Consider the following 23,586-nt stretch of genomic DNA (forward strand, 5'->3'; position numbering starts at 1 on the left):
GCTCTTCAGGATATATCGTATCGACGTAGGAATGGAAATTACCTTTGTTGATTTACAAATCGTCTTCGATATACATGTATCTAAATGTCGAGTTGAAGGCTACAGCAAGTGTTTTCTTCTTTTCATGCATAAGATCTTGCACAAATTCTGCTTCATTTGAATACAAAAATAGGTCTGCTAATAACGGAGCGCAATTAGTTCCTATAGAAATTCCAATAGATTGTTTGAAGACCTGGTCTCCAAAAACCACATAGATTTTTTTTTCAATCAGAAACTCAGGCATCTTTTTGATGTCAATTTCAGAGTACTTCTGCGTGTAATCAGAGTGTGTTTTAACAAAATAATTTTGCAAATGACCAATTACCAGGTAAGAGAATTTACGAGTTTTATTTTTTCTGAAAAAGCAACTGTCAATAATATCAAAAAGCCTGGACTTTAATTTATCGTAGGGAATGATTGTGTATAAAGTTGAAAAGTCGTAAGTTTTAAGCTGTTGACTTTGGTAAAATCTTGTGATATCAAATGTCCAAAACTGAGTTCTTTGGACTTTTTGAGTATCCACATCTGATTCACACCACTTCTTGAGTATATTTTTGCACAGTACTCTTGAAGTTTTCCCTTCATTTCTGTCAATATCTTATTGAGATGTAACCAAAGAGGCTTGGTTGAACATTAACTGGAACCCGCATCTTCGTTTGTAAGGATTCTTATGAAGTTTCGGAATCCAATATATAGGGTAGTTCAAATTCATTTTGGTTCTGTGGAATATTAAAAATATTCAAAACTGACATCGATTTTGAAGAATTTCTTCCTCAGAAAGGGAAGTATGAATATAAGAAGGATAACCACTTGTAGAATTAAATCCACGTTCTTCTAAAATACAATTTGTATAATGAGCCTTACAAACAAAGACAATATCGTTACCTGCTTTGTCGGCAGGAACCAGTACGTACTGATCGTGTAATCTATCTCATTCTTTTTTCACTTCTGGATTATTGAACAAAGAAGGATAGATGGTTTTCATATTGCCCCTCAATCTTTTAATGCGCGACTTAAACATGGATCTGATACATTTAATCCATTCTGACAAGGTGTCACCGTCTTCTTTTTCATATCTGGCCCATTTTCTGTCGTAAATTTCATCAAAATCCATAATATTTATGAAATTCCAACGCCAGTTGAAGGAGCAGGGTTATGCATTCTGCTTTAAAATACATACTTTTTACCTACCTTATATAAAGTACTAATTTTTTCATGTATATACAGGAAATACCATAGAGAACGTTCCTATAATGATATTAAAATTTCTCCAAAACTGGCAAAAAATTTCTTCTGAGTGAATGACAGTTCAACCTTCAGAGATATCTATAATTTAAAAAAAATACTTCCCTTTCCAACACTTTTTAGCCCACAGACACCTGACCAATGATTGCTGTTACATCCCCTTTCTTCTGAGATATCATAGACATTACCTTTGCAAATTAATGAGCTCTAATTGCCTACCATGCCATTACTTCGATATAAAGTCCTAGCACATACCGTCCAAAAATTAATGCTAAAGTAAAAGTGTGGAATTTGGGGGTAAAAGTGTCTCAAACTCCAAGGTCAATGTCATAAGGTCAAAGATGGTTGTACACAAAAAGGTCTTGTCATAAAAATACAACTGTGAAATATGAAAGCCATAGTCCCATCCAGTCTAAAGATATGGACATGATTTATGCGGACAAATATACAAACAGACAGACGGATAGGTAAAAAACTATATAACCCCGAAACTTCGTTTAGGTATAACATTAAAATAACAACTTTTTCATCATCCAACATTTGTTTTTTTTTTCTATTGGTAAAAAACTTTTAAAACCATTATATGTAAATACATGTAGAACTTGGAAAACGATACTACATGTGCCAATTTTAGGAAAGACGCGCACCCCTTTTTTGTAGTTAATCACGTTTTATGCAACCACCCCCATTTTGTTAAGGTTATGTTGAAACTAGCAAAAGACAAAATACATTTTACGGGTTTTGAGCTAACCACATTTTGCTTCCCTTGTACCATATGTCAGAGGCAATTTAATTTCGTACTTATTTTTACAAATTAAATCATCCCTATTTTGATGAGAAGATTGAAAATTCATTCATAGAATTTTTATAAGATCTAATTTTCTAAGCTAGCGCCCCTTTTCGCGCCAATTTTAAAAGAAGGGATCAAAAACGTTAAACTTTAAACTTTTGAAAAATAAAACTTTATTTTGATTATTGCAAATTATTTATCCGGGGTAAAATCAAAAAGATTTATAATTAATTAATTATGGAAACTTTTTTCCTGACACAAGCTAGAAAATAACATTTTTTAAAGATTAAAATGACAACTGTGAAAACTTACTTTATAAAATGAAACAAACGTTTCTTTGAATGCTCGTATCGTTGCTCTAACAGCTTTTAGTTAGAACGTTTTAATAAAATTTTCTTTGATGGGGATAAAAGAGTTTGTATAATTAATGTAAGGTATTGTATAGCTTTGATTTCATTATCTAAGCTTAGAAGCTCCCAGAAATGACACTTCAAAGCATAAGGCAGCTTTATATTACCCGTATACATTCGCCTAACAAGAATTTTCCCACCAAAACGAATGCTTTTGCATCAAAGAATGACAAGGGGTCATTATTCTACGGGGTCATTTTTCTACAATGCACACGGAGAAAAACGACCCCAAGGCCATAATTTCTACAGAAAAGTGGGTCAATTTTCTACGTAGAATATTGACCAGGGGGTCAAATTTCTACGTAAAAAAATGACTCCCGGTCAATATTCTACGGGGGTCACTTTTCGTCGTTACACCGGCAGCAGTGTGGAAATATGGGTAAAATGTCAAAGGAAAATTAATTTTTTTTAATCATAAATCTTAGGACTGCATGATAGATATTATTCCAAATATAATACAAATATGTTTTTTTTTATATTGCAATAGATGTTGATATTTTACGCTCAAAGTCATCATGAGAGAGATTTTTTCCATATCACATTTCTTTTAAAATTTCGGGTTGGGATTATAATTCTTCTTTGGAGAGAGGGTTATGAATTCCATTAAGTCTTTACTTTCTTTATTTGACCTTTGCTTATAAAGTTTAAAAAATGGCTGCTTAAGTTAGGAAAATATCCCTGGTCATATGTTACCAAATTTACAACAATCTAAATCCTTCTTTTTTATTTTCTTACAATAGCAGTCAGTAGAGCTAGGGGCCAAGGCTGCTGTTGATGTAAGCTTATTCACAATCCTTATGCTAAACATATTTAGCATCTACTGACTTGCTTAGCACATCTACTTTGCTTTGAAAAGAAATAGTTCATCATTATCATCTGTTTTATTGAAGTTAGGTGGATTATGAAGTATTATTTTTGTAAGCACACACATAACATCACACTGTATTACCTATTTTACAGGAGATTGAGCCATCCTCTCCCGCTTTTGACACTGGGCTCCGTGAGGAACCGACAGATGTTACCACTGGGTCTGATGGGGAACCCTCCCTGGCTGCTGAGGTGGAACCCACACCACCCTCCATTGGCGGTTCTTCTCCGCGTGCTGCGAACCCTCTCGACTCTTCCTCTAATGAGTCTGAAACTGCCACTGACAGGGTAGGTGTAATTCAAAGTATTACTAGTATCATTTACTCCAATAAACAAAGTTTTAAAAAAAATTCTCAGTAAGAATAACCTTTAAAAATGTTTGTGAGATACGTGTAGTCAAGGTAATGGAGAGTCAGCAATTGAGATGCTATTTTATGTCTCTCTGAAACGGTGCCTAAAAGGACTAAAAGAAAAAAATAAAAGTCAGTAAATGATTTTTTCAGGTGACTGATGCCAAGGTGATTAAGAGATTGGTGGAGGACAAGGCGGAAGGGGGCATCTGCAGAGAGACACAGTCGATAGAAGCTGAGGTATTGGAAAATAGTCGTTATTAAAAACAGATATATAAAGTATATAACCGAGAGTAATACCTGTCTTTGTGATAGTTTTATTATACATTTTATGTTGGTCAATTTCAGTAGCAGTCCAACCGCAAATGCAAGAGACCAGACCAACCTTTCATGTTTTTGAAGAGACAGAAGACTGCTTTGGTATTTTTTTCAGTTTTCACCGTAGTCTGGTCCGATTTATAGAAAAAAAATACTTCTAACGGCAAATAATTATTATTTGGTCCAGCATAGTTTTTTAACCTATTTCGAGTATGCTGAATCCGAAAAAATATGCTGGCCTTCATGAAAATGGCGTTAAAGAGGTCAAATTGGCGATTCAAAATGGCGGACATCGAATTTTTCTAATTTTCTCTATATATCGTTCAAAAAGGAGAAATAATGTGTGAATATCTCACTGTGTGTGATACAAGTATAGAAATGATAATAAAATGCTAACATTATTAGTTTAAATCAGGAAATTTTTGTTCATATTTAATGGAATAATCAATATACATGTACTAATACAAAGAAAAAACAAACTGTAAAATATTCTCTGCAAAACACAAAGAAAAAAACAAACTGTTATATATTCTCTGCAAAACGAATCAGAATTGAGAGTTTGAGTATTTTACAAAATTCAAGTGAATATGACCTCATTTTGAATCGCCATTTTGAGCTAATTAACACATTTCAAATTTAAACGACTAAATTTTCCGAAATCAAAGTGATATATTAATTAGTGTTCTATTGGCATTTTACATAGTTGTACTACGCTCAGTAAGATATTCACAAATCCTTTCTCCTATGTAAACGACATTAAGAAATAATTTGAAAAAAATGAATATCCGCCATTTTGAATCGCCATTTTGACTTTTAACTTACAGCTGCACCATCATTTAGTTATAGAATAGTAAAATGCAGAGGAAACAATACAAATCTGCAGTGTATGGATATTTGCAAATGTAAAATCCTGAACAAAGATTAATATAGAAACAATAGACAAATAAATCAGAGAAAATTCGAATTAAGTGAGATATTCACTAATTCCTTCTCCATTTTGAACGACATTAAGAGAAAATTAGAAAAAAAATTGATGTCCGCCATTTTGAATCGCCATTTTGACCTCTTTAACGCCATTTTCATGAAGGCCAGCATATTTTTTGAGGTATAATATGAATACATTTTTGTATCTCGTAACCAGCCTCTATAACCAGGCAGAGCGCATGCGCGCAACAAATTTACATCGAGTTCGGAAAACAGAAAAGAGGAAATTCGGAATCAATGTTTGGGACATCGATCACGTCCATCGCCTTATCATTAATTAAGCTATTAATGCATAATAGAATAAACTTAGGCCTCCACATATCAGAAAATATTGCAGAAATGTAAGTAAATCAACTTTAAAGTTAAATCTGAAGCCCATCTATCAAAGGATACTAAAAGAAAGTCTTGTACACGTATTGTTACTGTTTCAGTGATTTTATCTCACATCTATATATTGAAAAGTGATATTATTAATTGATTATGAAGATGAAGATACAAGTAATAACAATTATTATGAAACCTTTAAATTCTGTGACAATAAGCTAGCTGAAAACACCCTGGTTTACTCAACATTTTTTTGATGATTTAATTGCATGGTTCTGTATGCTACACAAGTGGTAAAAGTTAAATTTTGTTTTTTTTGTGATATTACCAAAAAAGTGATATTATCTGGCATCAATATCACTGAATAGAATAAATATCATTCCATTAATCCAATGAACCCAAACTCTGTCATAATTATATTGAATACCACATAAGAGAAACTGTGCATTGTTACAATGTGAAATGTAATAACAATACGAAAAATGAAAACAGGATTTTTTAATTATTACATTTTGCGTTGTAACATTTTGCATCAAGATTAAGCAAAAGGCAAGAACGCAAAATCATCAGGGTTTGTATATACCCATCACCTGGGTCTATATACCCAAAACCAGGGCCTGTATACATATGTGTACTTATCACTAGGGTATGTATTAACCATCACCAGGGTGTGTATACCTGTCACCAATGTCTGCATACCTATCACCAAGGTCTGTATTAACCATCACCATGGTCCATAATCCCATAATTAAGGTCTGAATACATATCACCAGGATCTGTATACCCATCTCTAGGGTCTATATACCCAAAACCAGGGTCTGTATACCCATTACCAGGGAAAGGATTAACCATCACCAGAGTGTATTCCTATCACCTGGGTCTGTATACCCAGCACCAGGATCTTTATACCTATAACCACGGAATATATACATATCACCAGGGTCTAAATACCCATCACCAGGTCTGTAATACTAATCACCAGGGTCTGTATACCCATCACCAGGGTTTGTATACCCATAACCAGGGTCTATATACCCATCACCAGGGTCTATATACCCATAGCCAGGGTCTATATACCCATCACCAGGGTCTGCATACCCATCACCAGGGTCTGTATACCTATCACCAGGGTCTATATACCCAGCACCAGGATCTTTATACCTATAACCAGGGAATATATACCGATTACCAGGGTCTAAATACACATCACTGGGGACTGCATTATCTATCACCAGAGTCATTATACCTATCACCAGGGTCTGTATACCCATCACCAGAGTCTGTATTATCTATTACCAGGATCTATATACCCATCATCAGGGTTCCTATACCCATCACCAGGGTCTGTATACCAATCACCAGGGTCTGTATACCCATCACCAGCATCTATATACCCATCACCAGGGTCTGTATACCCATCATCAGGGTCTATATACCCATCACCAGGGTCTGTATACTCATCACCAGGGTCTGTATACCTATCACCAGGGTCTATATACCCAGCACCAGGATCTTTATACCTATAACCAGGGAATATATACCGATTACCAGGGTCTAAATACACATCACTGGGGACTGCATTATCTATCACCAGGGTCTGTATACCCATCACCAGGGTCTGTATACCCATCACCAGGGTCTATAAACCCATCACCAGGGTCTGTATACCAATCACCAGGGTCTGTATACCCATCACCAGGGTCTATAAACCCATCACCAGGGTCTGTATACCAATCACCAGGGTCTGTAATATCCATCACCAGGGTCTGTAATATTCATCACCAGGGTCTATATACCCATCACCAGGGTCTATAAACTCATCACCAGGGTCTGTATACCAATCACCAGGGTTTGTATATCCATCAACAGGGTCTGTATACCAATCACCAGGGTCTGTATACCCATCACCAGGGTCTATATACCCATCACCAGGGTCTGTATACCCATCACCAGGGTCTGTATTACCCATCACCAGGGTCTGTATACCCATCACCAGGGTCTATAAACCCATCACCAGGATCTGTATACCAATCACCAGGGTCTGTATACCCATCACCAGGGTCTATATACCCATCACCAGGGTCTATATACCAATCACCAGGGTCTGTATACCCATCACCAGGGTTTATATACCCATCACCAGGGTCTATATACCCATCACCAGGGTCTGTATTATCTATCACCAGGGTCTGTATGCCCATCACCTGGTTATGTATACCCAACACCAGTGTTTATATACCTATCAACAGGCTCGGTGATACCCATCACCAGGGTCTTAAGGCTGAATAATGATACGGTAGATTATCTATTAACACACACACACACACATATATATATATATATATATATATATATATATGACCTCTTTACAGTGCCACTGGTTTCTCCCTTACTTCCCTCTGATGTCTGCCAAATCCATAAGAAAGGAAGCTGTTTAAGGTAAAACAATATCAAACAAATCAAAGTGCATTCTGAAATTTAAATGTTACGAAAACAATTAAAAACTTTACATTTATTATTTTATGAAATTAACTTCTTCCAAGAAGTTGTTAAAATTATATTTCTTTTTTTTCTTTTAAGATTAGACACAACTTTGGTTGACTTCAATGACATGAGATAGGAGAGAGGGGACATAACTTTTGTTTTTGATGGGGATGCCCCCTATAATGAAGGATTAATTGTTCTGGACAACAAATTACGTGTATATCAAAAATTCAGATCACAGGTAATGTATTCTAACAAGAAAAATAAATACCTATAACCAGGGAATGTATACCCATCACCAGGGTCTATATACCCATCATCAGGGTCTGAATACCCAACACCAGGGTCTATTTACCCATCACAAATGTCTGTATACCCATCACCAGGGTCTATTTACCCATCACAAGGGTCTATATACCAAACATCAGGGTCTATTTACCATCACAAGGGACTGTGTACCCATCACAAGGGTCTGTAATATCCATCACCAGAGTCTGTATAACCATCACCAGGGTCTATATACCCATCACCAGGGTCTATATTATCTATCACAAGGGTCTGTATACCCATCACTAGGGTCTGCATACCAATCACCAGGGTTTATATACCCATCACCAGGGTCTACATACCCATCATCAGGGCTTATATACCCACCACCAGGGTCTGTAATATCCATCACCAGGGTTTGTATACCCATCACCAGGTTCTGTAATATCTATCACCAGGGTCTGTAATATCCACCACCAGGGTCTGTATACCCACCACCAGGTTGTGTATACCCATCACCAGGGTCTGTATACCCCTCACCAGGGTCTGTATACCCATCACCAGGGTCTATATACTCATTACCAGGGTCTATATACTCATCACAAGGGTCTGTATACCCATCACCAGGGTCTGTATACCCATCACCAGGGTCCATGTTGTCTATCACCAGGGTGTAAATACCCATCACCAGGGTCTGTATACCCATCACCAGGGTCTATATACCCATCACCAGGGTTTATATACCCATCACCAGGGTCTATATACTCATCACCAGGGTCTATATACCCATCACCAGGGTCTGTATACCCATCACCAGGATCTTTATACCCATCACCAGCGTCTGTATACCCATCACCAGGGTCTCTATACCCATCACCAGGGTCTATATACCCATCACCAGGGTCTGTTTACCCACCACCAAGGTCTATATACCAATCACAAGGGTCTGTATACCCATCACCAGGGTCTGTATACCCATCACCAGGGTCTATATACCCATCGCCAGGGTCTGTATACCCATCACAAGGGTCTGTATATCCACCAACAGCGTCTGTATACCCATCACCAGGTTATGTATACCCAACACCAGGGTTTATATACCTATCAACAGGCTCTGTGATACCCATCACCAGGATCTTAAATATTATCTGCTGTAACTGAGTTTTTTAGAGGAATTCTGCAATTTATACAGGCTGAATAATACGGTAGATTATCTATTAACACACACACACATATATATATATATATGATCTCTTTACAGTGCCACTGGTTTCTCGCATACTTCCCTCTGATTCTGCCAAATCCATAAGAAAGGAAGTTGTTTAAGGTAAAACAATATCAAACAAATCAAAGTGCATTCTGAAATTTAAATGTTACGAAAACAATTAAATACTTTACATTTATTATTTTATGAATTTAACTTCTTCAAAGAAGTTTTTAAAATTATATTTCTTTTTTTTTCTTTTAAGATTAGACACAACTTTGGTTGACTTCAATGACATGAGATAGGAGAGAGGGGACATAACTTTTGTTTTTGATGGGGATGCCCCCTATAATGAAGGATTAACGGTTCTGGACAACAAATTACGTGTATATCAAAAAATCAGATCACAGGTAATGTATTCTAACAAGAGAAATAAATACCTATAACCAGGGAATGTATACCCTTCACCAGGATTTATATACCCATCATCAGGGTCTGTATACCAAACACCAGGGTCTATTTACCATCACAAGGGTCTGTGTATCCATCACTATTGTCTGTAACACCCATCACCAGGGTCTGTATACCCATCACCAGGGTCTGTATACCAATCACCAGTGTCCATATAATCTATCACCAGGGTCTGTATACCCATCACCAGGGTCTGTAATACCTATCACCAGGGTCTGTATACCCATCACAAGGGTCTGTATACCCATCACAAGATCCAATACCCATCGCCAGGGTCTGTTTACCCATTACCAGGGTGTATATACTTATCACCAGGGTCTATTTACTCATCACCAGGGTCTGTATACCCATCAGCAGGTTCTGTAATATCCATCACCAGGGTCTGTATACACATCACCAGGGTCTATATACCCATCACTATGGTCTGTGTACCAATCACCAGGGTTTATATACCCATCACCAGGGTCTATATACCCATCACCAGGGTCTGTATACCCATCACCAGGGTCTATTAACCCATCACAAGGGTCTTTATACCCATCACCAGGGTCTATAAACCCATCACCAGGGTCTGTATACCAATCACCAGGGTCTGTATACCCATCACCAGGGTCTATAAACCCATCACAAGGGTCTGTATACCCATCACAAGATCCAATACCCATCACCAGGGTCTGTATACCCATCACCAGCGTCTATATACCCATCACCAGGTTATGTATACCCAACACCAGGGTTTATATACCTATCAACAGGCTATGTGATACCCATCACCAGGATCTTAAATATTATATGCTGGAACTGAGTTTTATAGAGGAATTCTGCAATTTATACAAGCTGAATAATGATATGGTAGATTATGTATTAACACACACACACACATATATATATATATATGACCTCTTTACAGTGCCACTGGTTTCTCGCATACTTCCCTCTGATGTCTGCCAAATCCATAAAAAAGGGAGTTGTTTAAGGTAAAACAATATCAAACAAATCAAAGTGCATTCTGAAATTTAAATGTTACAAAAACAATTAAAAACTTTACTTTTATCTTATGAAATTAACTTCTTCCAAGAAGTTTTTAAAATTATATTTCTTTTTTTTTCTTTTAAGATTAGACACAACTTTGGTTGACTTCAATGACATGAGATAGGAGAGAGGGGACATAACTTTTGTTTTTGATGGGGATGCCCCCTATAATGAAGGATTAACGGTTCTGGACAACAAATTACGTGTATATCAAAAAATCAGATCACAGGTAATGTATTCTAACAAGGAAAATAAATACCTATAACCAGGGAATGTATACCCTTCACCAGGGTCTATATACCCATCATCAGGGTCTGTATACCCAACACCAGGGTCTATTTACCCATCACAAATGTCTGTATACCCATCACAAGGGTCTGTATACACAGCACCAGGGTCTATATACCCATCATCAGGGTCTGTATACCGAACACCAGGGTCTATTTACCCATCAAAAGGGTCTGTGTACCCATCACAAGGGTCTGTATACCCATCACCAGGGTCTGTATACCCATCACCAGGTTATGTATACCCAACACCAGGGTCTGTATACCCATCACCAGGTTATGTATACCCATCACCAGGTTGTGTATACCCATCACCAGGGTCTATATACCCATCACCAGGGTCTGTATACCCATCACCAGGGTCTGTATATCCACCAACAGCGTCTGTATACCCATCACCAGGTTATGTATACCCAACACCAGGGTTTATATACCTATCAACAGGCTCTGTGATACCCATCACCAGGATCTTAAATATTATCTGCTGTAACTGAGTGTTAAGAGGAATTCTGTAATTTATACAGGCTGAATAATGATACTGTAGATAATCTAATTCTTTATATATATATGACCTCTTTACAGTGCCACTGGTTTCTCGGATACTTCCCTCTGATGTCTGCAAAATCCATAAAAAAGGGAGTTGTTTAAGGTAAAACAATATCAAACAAATCAAAGTGCATTCTGAAATTTAAATGTTACAAAAACAATTAAAAACTTTACTTTTATGTTATGAAATTAACTTCTTCCAAGAAGTTTTTAAAATTATAATTCTTTTCTTCTTTTCAGACTGGACACAACTTTGGTTGACTTCAATGACATGAGATGGGAGAGAGGGGACATAACTTTTGTTTTTGATGGGGATGCCCCCTCTAATGAAGGACTAACTGTTCTGGACAACAAATTACATGTATATCAAAAAATCAGGTCACAGGTAATATATTCTAACAAGGAAAATAAATACCTATAACCAGGGAATGTATACCCTTCACCAGGGTCTATATACCCATCATCAGGGTCTGTATACCCAACACCAGGGTCTATTTACCCATCACAAATGTCTGTATACCCATCACCAGGGTCTATTTACCCATCACAAGGGTCTGTATACACAACACCAGGGTCTATATACCCATCACCAGAGTCTGTATTATCTATTACCAGGGTCTATATACCCATCATCAGGGTTCCTATACCCATCACCAGGGTCTGTATACCAATCACCAGGGTCTGTATACCCATCACCAGCATCTATATACCCATCATCAGGGTCTGTAATATCCATCACCAGGGTCTATATACCCATCACCAGGGTCTGTATACCCATTACCAGGGTCTGTATACCCATCACCAGGGTCTGTATATCCATCACCAGGGTCTGTATACCCATCACAAGGGTCTGTAATATCCATCACCAGGGTCTATATACCCATCACCAGGGTCTGTATACCCATCACAAGGGTCTAAATATCCATCACCAGGGTCTCTATACTTATCACTAGGGCATGTATACCCATCACCAGGGTCTATATGCCCATCACCAGGGTCTGTTATACCCATCAGCAGGATGTATATACTAATCACCAGGGTCTGTAAACATATCTCCAGGGTATGTTTACCCATCAACAGGGTCTATATACCCATCACCAGGGTCTATATACCCATCACTAGGGTCTTTAATAACGATCACCAGGGTCTGTATGCCAATCACCAGGGTCTTTATAGCCCTCCACAGAGTTTGTATTCCTATCACCAGGGTCTGTATACCTATCACCAGGCCTGGGGGCCATAAAACTTAGATGAGCTCACTTTTGATCTCAGTCTCACTTTTACCAAAGGGGTATATAGTGGAAAAGTGAGAATGTAATCAAAAGTGAGCTTGTCTAAGTTTTATGGCCCTCAGGCCAGGGTCTATATTAACCATAACCAGGGTCTATATACCCATCACCAGGGTCTGTATTCCCATCACCAGGGTCTATATACCCATCACCAGGGTCTATTTACCCATCTCCAGGGTCTGTATAACCATCATCAGGGTATATATTAACTATTACCAGTGTCTATATACCCATCACCAGGGTCTGTATACCCATCACCACTAAGTATCTTAGGTATTTATCGGCTTAGAATTATAAAACTCTGTCAGTTGATCCATTTTGTGTTTACCAAGAATGAAGACTAAAAAGTAGTCCTAATTGGCTAAGAATCATCAAACTTTGTCAGGTGATGCAACCTGGGTTCGAATACTTAGGGTTAGAGGCTTCAAATACAAGTGATAGGTTGTATAATTTATCAGAAGAGCGATTCAAGGCCCTTGGGCCTCTTTTTTTTTTTTTTTTGCATTGAAATGTTTGGGCAATTGCTATTTTAAACAACATAACACCTTGTAAGCGAGTTATGTAAATTTTTTTTGCAATAGCTGCGACCATTAATTCCAGTATGTTATAACAAACAAAGAGAGACATTTTATTGATTAAATTTATATCTGCTTGAATAAACAATTTAAGTAGGATTAAAAAGATTAATTATTGTATTAATGATGTGAATGTCATTGAAGTTTCATTAACGGGACAGCCACTGATCAAGAAATCTGTACAGGCAACATGCCTAATGTAGTTCATGCAGTGATGAACGCATTGGATTTTCTTAATAAATAAAGGAGAAAATATTCAGTGGATGTAAATATAGTATATTTAGGGAAAATGCAGATTTTTGACCTAACTTTGGGGAATGTGAAATAATTTAGAAATGCACATGATCTAAAGTATTTTTTAATGATAATTTTAGTGCTGACTTGAGAATACAGGAAGTGCATGGATCAACTGGACCACAAAAAGGTCAGTATCTTGAATAGTTCATAAAATAACAATAATATAGAAAAAAAAACACTTATTAACTGTGCACTTGATAATGAAAAAATCATTTCAAGTTATTTGAAAAAATTATTTAACTGACACGTCATTTTATTTACATTCCAGTATAAGTTATGAATAGTAAATGTTGATTATAAATGTAAGCATGGATAACACAATAGTTGTTCTTGGAAAAACCACGAATTCAAATGTTCATTGAATTAAGAAAAAAGATATTTATTTGTATGGGCAATCTTTTGTTCCCTAAATTACATATCCTCAAAAACTTATATTTTACAAAATCCAAGAAAACAGATGAAGCCGCGGTATTAAGCAATATTATTGCACTGATTGTTGTTACTTAATCTCTTAAGATAAATGTCGTAAGCAACAAATAAATAAAAGTATTTCTGTAGAAGCAAGATAATATGAATTTCATTATAAAAATATTTTATCAAATCTTTTGATTTTCCTTCAGAAAAGACAAAGGGTTTCAAACTTTGCAGATCCTTACTCTTTGCATGGTCAGGAGAAGTATCCAGTATGTCAAATGCCCAAGAAATCAAAAGTTGCTACTACTGGTACAAAGACAGAATCCAAGAAATCAGAGAAAGAAAAGAAAGAAAATTGCTACAAAGAAAGGGTAAAACTATCTGTGGCTATACAATTATGATAAATATTTATAAAAATAATGTTCTTTTTCAATTTAATGGAGATCAGCATTGATGGAAGGAAACCAACTGTCATTGATTTCAAAAAAAAAAATTTACCAATGTTACCCATAAATTATATTTGCTCTGTATCTATAAAATATAAAAAAATTGCACACCAATTAAATTCCCATAAAGCAATAAAATATTGCGCACTAACAAGAAAATAAAGATCATTGGTTACAAAAGTAGCATATTTTAAACATTAATAAATACTTTGTTTAATGGGATCTGTTGGATTTGCATACTTATTGAGATATATCTTTTGTAAATAGGATGTATCAGAATCTGGATGTTCTGCCCCCTCCAGTGCCAATGCACACCATAGTGAATGGCAGGTGGAACCATCAATTGATGAGTATGAGGCTTATAAAGCAATCTTATACCAGTGTAGTGCATATGCTGCCCTAAATGAAAAACTCTCAGCTTTTGCCATGTTGGATTATGATTTTGCTCACAACATCTTAAAGGTATTGCAAATATTACCTATCATTATTAATAAATAAGGTATAAATCTAAATTATTCCCTTTATTTTAAACTTGATATTTTACCTGTTTACTATTTAACTACAAACATGATGAATGGAATGTTTCTTTGCTGTATTAATCATTTATACAGGATTTTTATAAACAAACCTTATTTTTACTGATTTCAGAAAACTAGTCCTTGTTTAGTTTTCAGACAGGGGGAACACTTTTTGTGCACCTGTGATAACCTTAGAAGATCCTATATCGAAAATGTAGGAAACTGTTCTGTGGAAGGTAAATTTATTATACATGTATATTTTAAACACCTATGGAATTAAATTAACAGATAAAATTAACACATTTTGACCACATTTGAATTTTATTAATCAAAGCACTTTATGGAAGCAGGTTTATCCTAGGCCAATTAATGTCTGAGTTTTTTACAACAAAAACCCTTAAATGATCACATGTTCTAAACATAGAAATTTCTGCATCATAGTTCTTATATCATTTGGGTCCTTTGGATGAGACCTATTAAACGGAGGCCTTGTGTCAGCGGCAGGTGTTAAATTGGCACGATAAAGATCCCTCATTGTTCAATGGCCATGAGTCTCGGGTAAAGGTCAAAATTTGAAGCCCTTCATCGGCATATGTTGAGGTCTCCATATGTGTGAAAAATTCTCCAGAGGGACATTAAACAATATACATGCATGTAGCAGCAATAAATGTTTAGTATTCTTAAGTAATTATTGCAAACATTTACCCAAAACATTATTTTGTTTTATATTCCATTTATTTCTACATGTAGAATCCAGCACTTACCACAAGCCATGTTATCACAGCAGCATAGTGAAAGAGTTGTATGAGATGTATATATATTCAAACAGTATTGATTTAGGTCTGTATAAATGGAATAGTTAAAATTTTGATACAATGTTTTTCACAATGATTTTTTTTTTCGGATTCCTTCTTCTAGAGGGAATATTTATACATGTAGATATATAAAGAAAATTTATTATATTTTAGACCATGATTATTCCTCCATGGAAAGAAAAGAAGAAGAAGAGGTAATGAATTTTTATACATTTCTTTTATAGTAAACTTCTTTGGTAATCTTCTTTTCCTCCTTGATGACAAATAATCTAAAGTATAATTTCTAACATCAAATATTTGTGATTTAATTGTATTACAAAAATTTTAAATAGCAATTCTAAGAAAGATCCTTTGCATGCAAAGAAAAAAAATTAAATAGCAACCTTATGTTTGATATTTGAAGGTTTATCCAAAGATTAGATTTAATACATAAGATTAAATCAATTTATCTAACATTCTGGAATACATTTATTTATTTAGCTTGGTCTATCAGAAGTTTGTGAAATTGGCTTCATGGAGGATGTGTATGCTGTGCATTCTGCCAATCTGTATGGCCTTGTTAAAGTTTCATTTGGTAACATGAAGTGTCTCACCTGCCATGTGAAATGTTCCCATCCTTCACAGTTAAAGAAAATTTTGAAAAAGTTCGGAAATGACTGTCCAGACATAATCGAAAAAATTTATACAAGACTTAGTAAAGACTATTACAGTTATGAGCTGCAGTGCCAGTCACTGCAGAAAATTTCCTTTGACTTGCCTCTGCACTTGAGATCAAGAATTCAACAAATAATTGATGCCGAGTTTAAAGCAGTCAATGCTATCAGTGACTGTCCCGTGTGCAATTCTTCATTAAAGGAGGAAGGAGACCAATCTACTCAGGAATGCCTATTCTTGTCAAATTACAAAATGTTAAAGGTCGAATGTAAGTTATATTCCACTAAATTTAAATTTGATGTTTCATTAAATTTTTTTAAATGGATTAAGTTTATGTAATTCTTTTTTCTTATGTAAATTGACTCCAAAATAATACTTTAAAGATTAAATGAGAATACAGTTAACTTCTTCATCTTAATATTATTGATATAAAAGTAGATGATTGTACCTCTACATATAAAAACTTAGGTTTTAAATTTATAAATATTGTTCTCCATGTGATGGATTTCAAGAGAGAAATAGTAAACAAAATTGTTATTTTTGTTTAAGGCTACAATAAAGTATGCAGTAATGTCCAATGTGGCCATATCAGTCGCTACGATGGACAGGATGACTGTATACTAAATATGGGGAAGTTCCTTGTCCATTATGAGGTTCTTAGAAATTACATGTACCTGTTCTTGTATTCAGGGTAAGCATTTTAGAGAGAGAGCAAGAAAGAGAGAGAAAGAGAATTGAATCTTTTGACAAATATAGAGAGTTCCCGTTAAACTTATTTTTATAGATACATGTTTTAGCCTTTCTGCTTAGAGCAAAATTCAAAACCTAGGAAAGGGTTTTTTTGAAGGAGAAAGAGGGAAAATACAAATTTTGAGGGAAGGATTATGTAGAATATATGATGAAATGGTCAGGGGCAGAGCTTTCATAGAGGAATGAAGCAACTGCCTCAATAGATTTTTCAGCAACACCCCAAACCTATAATTAATGATATGTAGCAGAAAATATTTTATTTCTTTTTAAGTTGAATGATTTTGTAAAATTTTAAACAAATTTATAAAAAGACAGTGTTGTCCTTTCATATCACTAGGTTTTGCAGGGGGCATGACTTCTGTGCCTTTATAAAATTTTTAAAAATGTTTTTAAAAGGCATTAGGTTTAAAAACAAATTAAGATTTTCTGCCATGTTTTATTAATTATAGGCTTGAGGTGCTGCTGAAAAATCTAGTTTTACCAAGCTTAGAGAGTTATCTCTCTTAGTGTCTTCCAAATAAGTTTTTTATGGAAATTCACAAAAAATATCTTTATAAATATGAAGTAAAAAGTTAAATATCTGTAATTTTAAAAATGGTCTTAGAGGTAGATGTAAGAACAATCATTAGACAATTGATCACAGCCCATTGTAGAGTTAATCATACTCTTGAACAAAAATTGAAAGTTGGTGGGTTAGCATTGTTTAAAAAGATTTGTGCTTGTCTATTTCAGGTGTACTATGTACTCTTTCTATAACACCTGGAAAGCACATCAGAGAGATGTTGGGAATTATTCTTTCTCAGAAAAATTCCCATATTCATGCTTTCGATGGACTTGGTATTCGTTCTTACATCTTCTCGATATAGACACAAAAGAGACCTTTTACTGTGACGAGGCAGGTTGTGGTATGCATCCAAGAATACTGCTGTTTGATGGTACTACTCTTTCCTTTCAAAGGAGTTTCCTGCATCATGTAGAGATGCCAAATGATGGAAATTCTGCGACTAATATAGTGAAAGGAAGATAAGTAATTATAGTAGATACATGTACTATATATAATATTCCTTGTAAAGAAAGCCAGGTTCTTGATTAAACATTATGTCAGTATCATTAACAAATTTATGATAAATTGATCAAGCTTATATATTCAATTGTCTTTAGCTATTAGGCATCCTGAAGTTTGTGTGGAAGTGTCTCGGGGTAGTGTATATACTAATTGTTCAAATCATAACCCCTGGAGGAAGGGCGGGGTCAGAATAGGGAATCCAAGGTGTACATTGAAATATATAGGAAAAATCTTCTCAAAACCCACTGCGTATTCTAGGATGCATACCACAACCTGCCTCGTCACAGTAAAAGGTCTCTTTTGTGTCTATATCAAGAAGATGTAAGAAGGAATACCAAGTCCATCGAATATGGGAATTTTTCTGACAAAGAATAATTCCCATCATCTCTCTGATGTGCTTTCCAGGTATTATAGAAGCAGGATCATGTGGAAGCATCCTGGGGCAGTATATTAAAAATTGTTCAAATCATGATCCCTTGGGGTAGGTTGTAGCCTTATTAGGTTTTACAGTTTGAAAATCTGTAGAAGAACAGTATGCCCAAAGTGACTTAAGGGAGCAAAGTGGCCAATGGGCCTCTTATTCATGGTACATTGTTCTTTCCTAATTTCTATCCAAATATATTAATTTGGTTTTTTCCTTTTAACACTAGTCACAAGGACAGAGTTTTTCTGGTGAATGTTAAAGCAAGGAACCTATTAAAGAATTTTGCAACTGCCAAGTCCATTAACCACCATGAATTTGCAGAAATGAAGGAATTGATCAAAGAACACCAGCCATCATTGGTGCAATTATTAGATCATTTGGAAGAAATTGGTAGGTCTATCTATGGTAAGAAAAAGATTTAAGGCAAATAAAGGAATGTATTTAGAATTCTGCAAAATTTAGAAAATTATTCAAAATATGTAATCTAGGACAATTTATTGATCTTTAAGAGAATTATGATGTGTTCTTTTTTTTTTTATTTATTAAGTTTTTTTCTCAAGGTTGTACAACGAGCTGCCCAGAGGAGTTGCGAGGCCTGCTCCTTTCACTCTCATGCAATTCTGCAGTTTGTGCCACATTTCATAGGCAGGATTTAGGATTGCTGCAGGAGCTCATGAAGGAAAAGTTAGGTCCTGATAAGAAGTTTCAATTACAGATGAATATTCCAACTCTGTTTGAACTTTTATCACCTTTGGATGATATTCCAAGATATTTAATACCTGTACTCAAGGAGATAATTTCCATTGTTGAAAGGACCTTCTCACAACCTATTTGTGACATTGAACTGATGGAGAATCATGACCACACTCATAATCTCAGTTTCTTCCCAAATCTACCCAAAGTTAGAGAAAGAGGAGTTTATGCAATGGACAAAGCTAAGGGAGATATTCTTTGCACAAAGAAATTCAGTCATCATTCTTCTTTGTTACCAGGGATTTTTACTGTATTTTGTCCACATGGTAAGTCTACTAAATATATTATCTTCATGTTGATACTTTAATTTATAAGGGTTTTTTGTTCAAAAGCATTAAACAATACCTTTATACTAAAAGATATTGGCATTTGTAGCCAGTTTAATTGCTAAGTTAATGGGAAAAAAATATGATACTGATTTTTTCATTTTTGGTAATTAAGATGTGTTTAAGTTATATGTACTGTGCATCATTTTCAGGCATCTGTTATGGATTCGAGGTCATGGAGTGTGCAGAATCCCCCAACAGGCCATTTTCCCTGTTAAAAACAAGATTTGAAGGTGTGTGTGTAGATTGAAAATTATACAGACTATATAATCTTCAAGAAAATTCTATTGGTTTGAATATGTGTATTAACTGAAATTGTCTGTAGGTGTAGGTTATAGCTAAATTTTGAAGAAAAAAAAATTAACACTTTGTATTATTGATTGGTTGAGATCAAAATTGCATTCAGAGTTCATTTTAGGTCACCTGAGTTACTTACTAGGTAAACTTTTTTTTGTCCATTGATGTCCGTCTTTTTTTTTAACTTTTGAACATTTTCAGATTTTTTTTTATCCATTGTCAACTATTTAAATCAAATTTAACATTATGGCCATGTGTCAAGGATGAAAACCCCCTTGACACGTAAAAGATAGTTTTTTTGGAGCTCACTCACGAAGAGTAGACTCACTGGGGACCACCAGGGAAACTACAAACTTTCAAAAACTGGTCAAAAAACAAAATTATCTGCTGAAATATGGCTGAAATATTGCTGAAATCAACATTTAACAATATACAATCAATCAACATATATGGTATCTATATGTCTGAGGGGTAGGACTAAAATAATATGTATGAAATATTAATGTAATCTTAGGAAACATTTTTATTTACTCCAGTAGATCAAGCAGTCAAACTATTGGCGTGGCATTAATAAGCATTAAATCCACAAACCAAATCAAAATGTTTGAAACTTCCTTTAGACAACATATATCTGTAAACTAGTAGTTATAGAAAGGGGGTATACTGTTTTACTCTTGTGTGTCTGTCCATCTGTCTATAGCTGTGTGTCCGTGCAATAAAAGAAAAAAAATTGCTCACAGTTTTCTCAGCAATTACTTATTACAGAAGCTTGAAATTTTAGCATACTCTTTGTTAAGGTTCATAAACCCTCTGCTCACTTGTATAAAATGTTGCTTGAACCTAAATGATTTTCCAAAAGCGATGTATTTTATAAGTAAAATGCAAGCCATTATACTGATTATAGCATAGCTTGTGGGGCAAAATTGGACAAAAAGACATTTCAACTTGGCAAATCTTTAAAGGAACAATAGTCATTTATGTCATTAAGAGTTATCTCTCTTATCAGAGTATCAATGGGGCTTAAGTCATGTCATATGGTAGGAATCATTTTTTTTCAAATCTGTTGTCAACTTCCTTTTTTTCTGAACTTGTTGATATTAACATGATAGTGTATTCACATCAGAGGGCGGGGGTATTATTAGTAAGCATTGGCTCACAGACTTCTTGTTTATTTCAATTGTATGGCCTTGTAATCAAAGATTTGGGGAATATTGTTTTTGCCTTGCCCATAATCTGTATGTTTGTTTGCCAAGACTTTAACTTTGCCAATAACTTTTGAATAGTTAAGGCTATGGCTTTCATATTTCATAGATATCAAACATTTTCACAGGTTTACAAAACAAATTCCATGCTTTAGATCATCTCTGATCAAGCAGTCTTATCTGAATCCTTTGAGAATTAGACGGCAGAACTGTTGGTCAGTTTATTGCATATGTTATTTGATTGACAGCCTTTCATTTTATTAATTTGGTAAAGTACTATAGATTAAGTTGTTAAAACTAATGTGATATAGTTTAATATGATGGGCATTTGACAAAGTCTTAACACAACAAGTATGGAAATCTATCAATGATTTAATAATTGTTAATAATTTAATTCTAGTTGTAACGCTTTATTTGATTGGATAAAAAATTATTTTATACTGTATAAAATGGGTTGCCTACGTAACAATGACTTGCGTCAGAAACGTATTAATCCGCCTGACGTTACATTCAAATTTTGTACAAATTGAAGTCATTTTGTTTGTACAATAATCGTTTTTTCTTACATTAGATGAATGAAAATTAAATTATAAGGAATGAATTTAATAGCTACCCATTTTATACGGTATAAACTGGGTTGGAACAGTTTACGCTTTTTTATAAACCGCTTGGCGGTTTATAAAGCGTAAACTGCCCAACCCAGTTTATACCGTATAAAATGGGCAGCTATTAAATTCATTCCTTAATTATTAATACCTACGTTCACAACAGGGGATGAATAAACAAATATTTTACATGATTTTCCTGCACTCTATACTGTTTAAGATAATTGTAATTTTTTGATGGGCATATCATGGTGTGGCATGGCACTTTATTGAAATTCATTGAATCTTTGACAATGTTGTTTTATATTCAGGTGACCTGTAATGTCTTTGGTCCAGTTGTTTTGAATAAAATTCTGTACATTGTAGAGCCTCCAGATGTCATCATCTATGACAACTCATGCAATCTCCACAATTACGCACTAAATAGAGACCCTGCATATTTTTCAAACACTTTGTTTGTTGTGGATGCTCTTCACTGGGATAACCATACAGGTAAGAAATGGAAATTAGACCTAGGATATATGAAGATGATTTGAAGATTACAAATATATGAGTCTCTGTGTGCCAAATTTCATTCTGATCTGAATTGTAATTTTGTAAATATAGAGATATTTCACAAACTTTTTGATCATCCTTTGTATTTCAATTATTAACTTCTTTATCATGTATATTAACAGCATGTTCCCAAGGATATAGAGCACATTCATATCCTCTGCTGAAGAATCTCAACACACAGATTGTGGAACAGAATAATTCAAAGTTGCGGAAGCTGAAATCATCCCTGTCATATATGAAGCCAGAGAATTTTATGAATACCTTAAAGTTTTTTCTGTGGTTTTGTAATTATGGGGTAAAGAGTAAAAGAAAAGGTTGATTTTGTTGTGAAGGAAAGCCTGTTTTAGCTCCATTAAGCTAAAGAGTCAAGTGAGCTTTTTAGATCAAAAATGGGTGATCAGAGCTTTACATCAGAATGTATTGAAAAGATTATAGAGGATTTATTTTGATATTAAAATTTGAGCTGTGAAGGATCTTTATTGTGCCAATGCGTGCTGTTAAATAGGACCTCTGTTTTTTACTGTCTCATCCAAAGAACTGGCAACTCTGACTTTCAAGTGCATGGCGAAGGAACAGTTGCTACCAATTTTTAATCAACTTATGTCATTGTGGGGCAGATATTGGAGCTCATGACCTCCCCATGCAATCACAAAGTAAGTGCTCTACCAAGTGAGCTACCATGAAAGGTCAGCATCTTGAAGATTCAAATTTGTTCAAATCATACCCCACCTCCCCCCCCCCCAACACACACTTTTGCTTTTAATCTTAGTGCTCAGGTGAGCAATGGCCCCTGGGCCTCCTTTTTATGTGGATAGTGAGTAAATATATTACATTATATTTTGATATAACTTGGATTGAATATTCCAATCAGGGGTATGCAGAATATGTTACTTTGTTTTACTCTGCAAGTTTGAGCTAAATATTACAAGTGTGTTAACTTTTCTGCATTTTTTGGAAACTTTTGTACAATATGATGCAAAAA

At 35.0% G+C, this 23,586-nt stretch overlaps 2 protein-coding genes and 1 long non-coding RNA gene across 3 annotated transcripts; all 3 read left to right on the forward strand.

The window, feature by feature from the left end:
- Window positions 1-9,547: 9,547 nt before the first annotated feature.
- On the forward strand, window positions 9,548-11,008 carry LOC134242142 (uncharacterized). The gene is made up of 3 exons (XR_009986807.1): window positions 9,548-9,692; window positions 10,664-10,730; window positions 10,870-11,008. It is a non-coding gene; the product is annotated as an uncharacterized LOC134242142 (long non-coding RNA).
- A 2,868-nt stretch (window positions 11,009-13,876) lies between these two features.
- On the forward strand, window positions 13,877-17,014 carry LOC134242141 (uncharacterized). Its single transcript, XM_062724174.1, has 8 exons — window positions 13,877-13,906; window positions 14,400-14,564; window positions 14,907-15,101; window positions 15,288-15,393; window positions 15,908-15,997; window positions 16,126-16,166; window positions 16,453-16,894; window positions 17,010-17,014. The coding sequence occupies exons 1-8, from the start codon at window positions 13,883-13,885 to the stop codon at window positions 17,012-17,014; spliced, it is 1,068 nt and encodes a 355-aa protein (XP_062580158.1). The 5' UTR covers window positions 13,877-13,882.
- A 189-nt stretch (window positions 17,015-17,203) lies between these two features.
- On the forward strand, window positions 17,204-22,946 carry LOC134242143 (uncharacterized). Its single transcript, XM_062724175.1, has 6 exons — window positions 17,204-17,317; window positions 19,093-19,256; window positions 19,427-19,885; window positions 20,098-20,178; window positions 22,416-22,541; window positions 22,727-22,946. Exons 1-6 carry the CDS (start codon window positions 17,253-17,255, stop codon window positions 22,921-22,923), a joined length of 1,092 nt encoding a protein of 363 aa, XP_062580159.1. The 5' UTR covers window positions 17,204-17,252; the 3' UTR covers window positions 22,924-22,946.
- The last annotated feature ends 640 nt before the right edge of the window (window positions 22,947-23,586 follow it).

The sequence above is a fragment of the Saccostrea cucullata genome, unplaced genomic scaffold (assembly GCF_032062105.1).
Source record: "Saccostrea cucullata isolate Sc308-1 unplaced genomic scaffold, CSIRO_AGI_Scuc_v1 ctg2764, whole genome shotgun sequence".
In the NCBI taxonomy this organism is placed as follows: domain Eukaryota; kingdom Metazoa; phylum Mollusca; class Bivalvia; order Ostreida; family Ostreidae; genus Saccostrea; species Saccostrea cuccullata.

What these genes read in the sequence shown, in the direction of transcription:
- LOC134242141 (XM_062724174.1), top strand. Translation starts at nt 13,883, where the DNA reads ATGGATCAACTGGACCACAAAAAG. An exon ending in AGGAAACTGTTCTGTGGAAG is followed by an intron (nt 15,394 to 15,907) that starts GTAAATTTATTA and finishes TTCTACATGTAG; the next exon opens with AATCCAGCACTTACCACAAG. An exon ending in TTCAAACAGTATTGATTTAG is followed by an intron (nt 15,998 to 16,125) that starts GTCTGTATAAAT and finishes ATTATATTTTAG; the next exon opens with ACCATGATTATTCCTCCATG.
- LOC134242143 (XM_062724175.1), top strand. Translation starts at nt 17,253, where the DNA reads ATGGGGAAGTTCCTTGTCCATTATGAGGTTCTTAGAAATTACATGTAC. An exon ending in TACCTGTTCTTGTATTCAGG is followed by an intron (nt 17,318 to 19,092) that starts GTAAGCATTTTA and finishes TTTTAACACTAG; the next exon opens with TCACAAGGACAGAGTTTTTC. An exon ending in AGATCATTTGGAAGAAATTG is followed by an intron (nt 19,257 to 19,426) that starts GTAGGTCTATCT and finishes TTTTTTCTCAAG; the next exon opens with GTTGTACAACGAGCTGCCCA.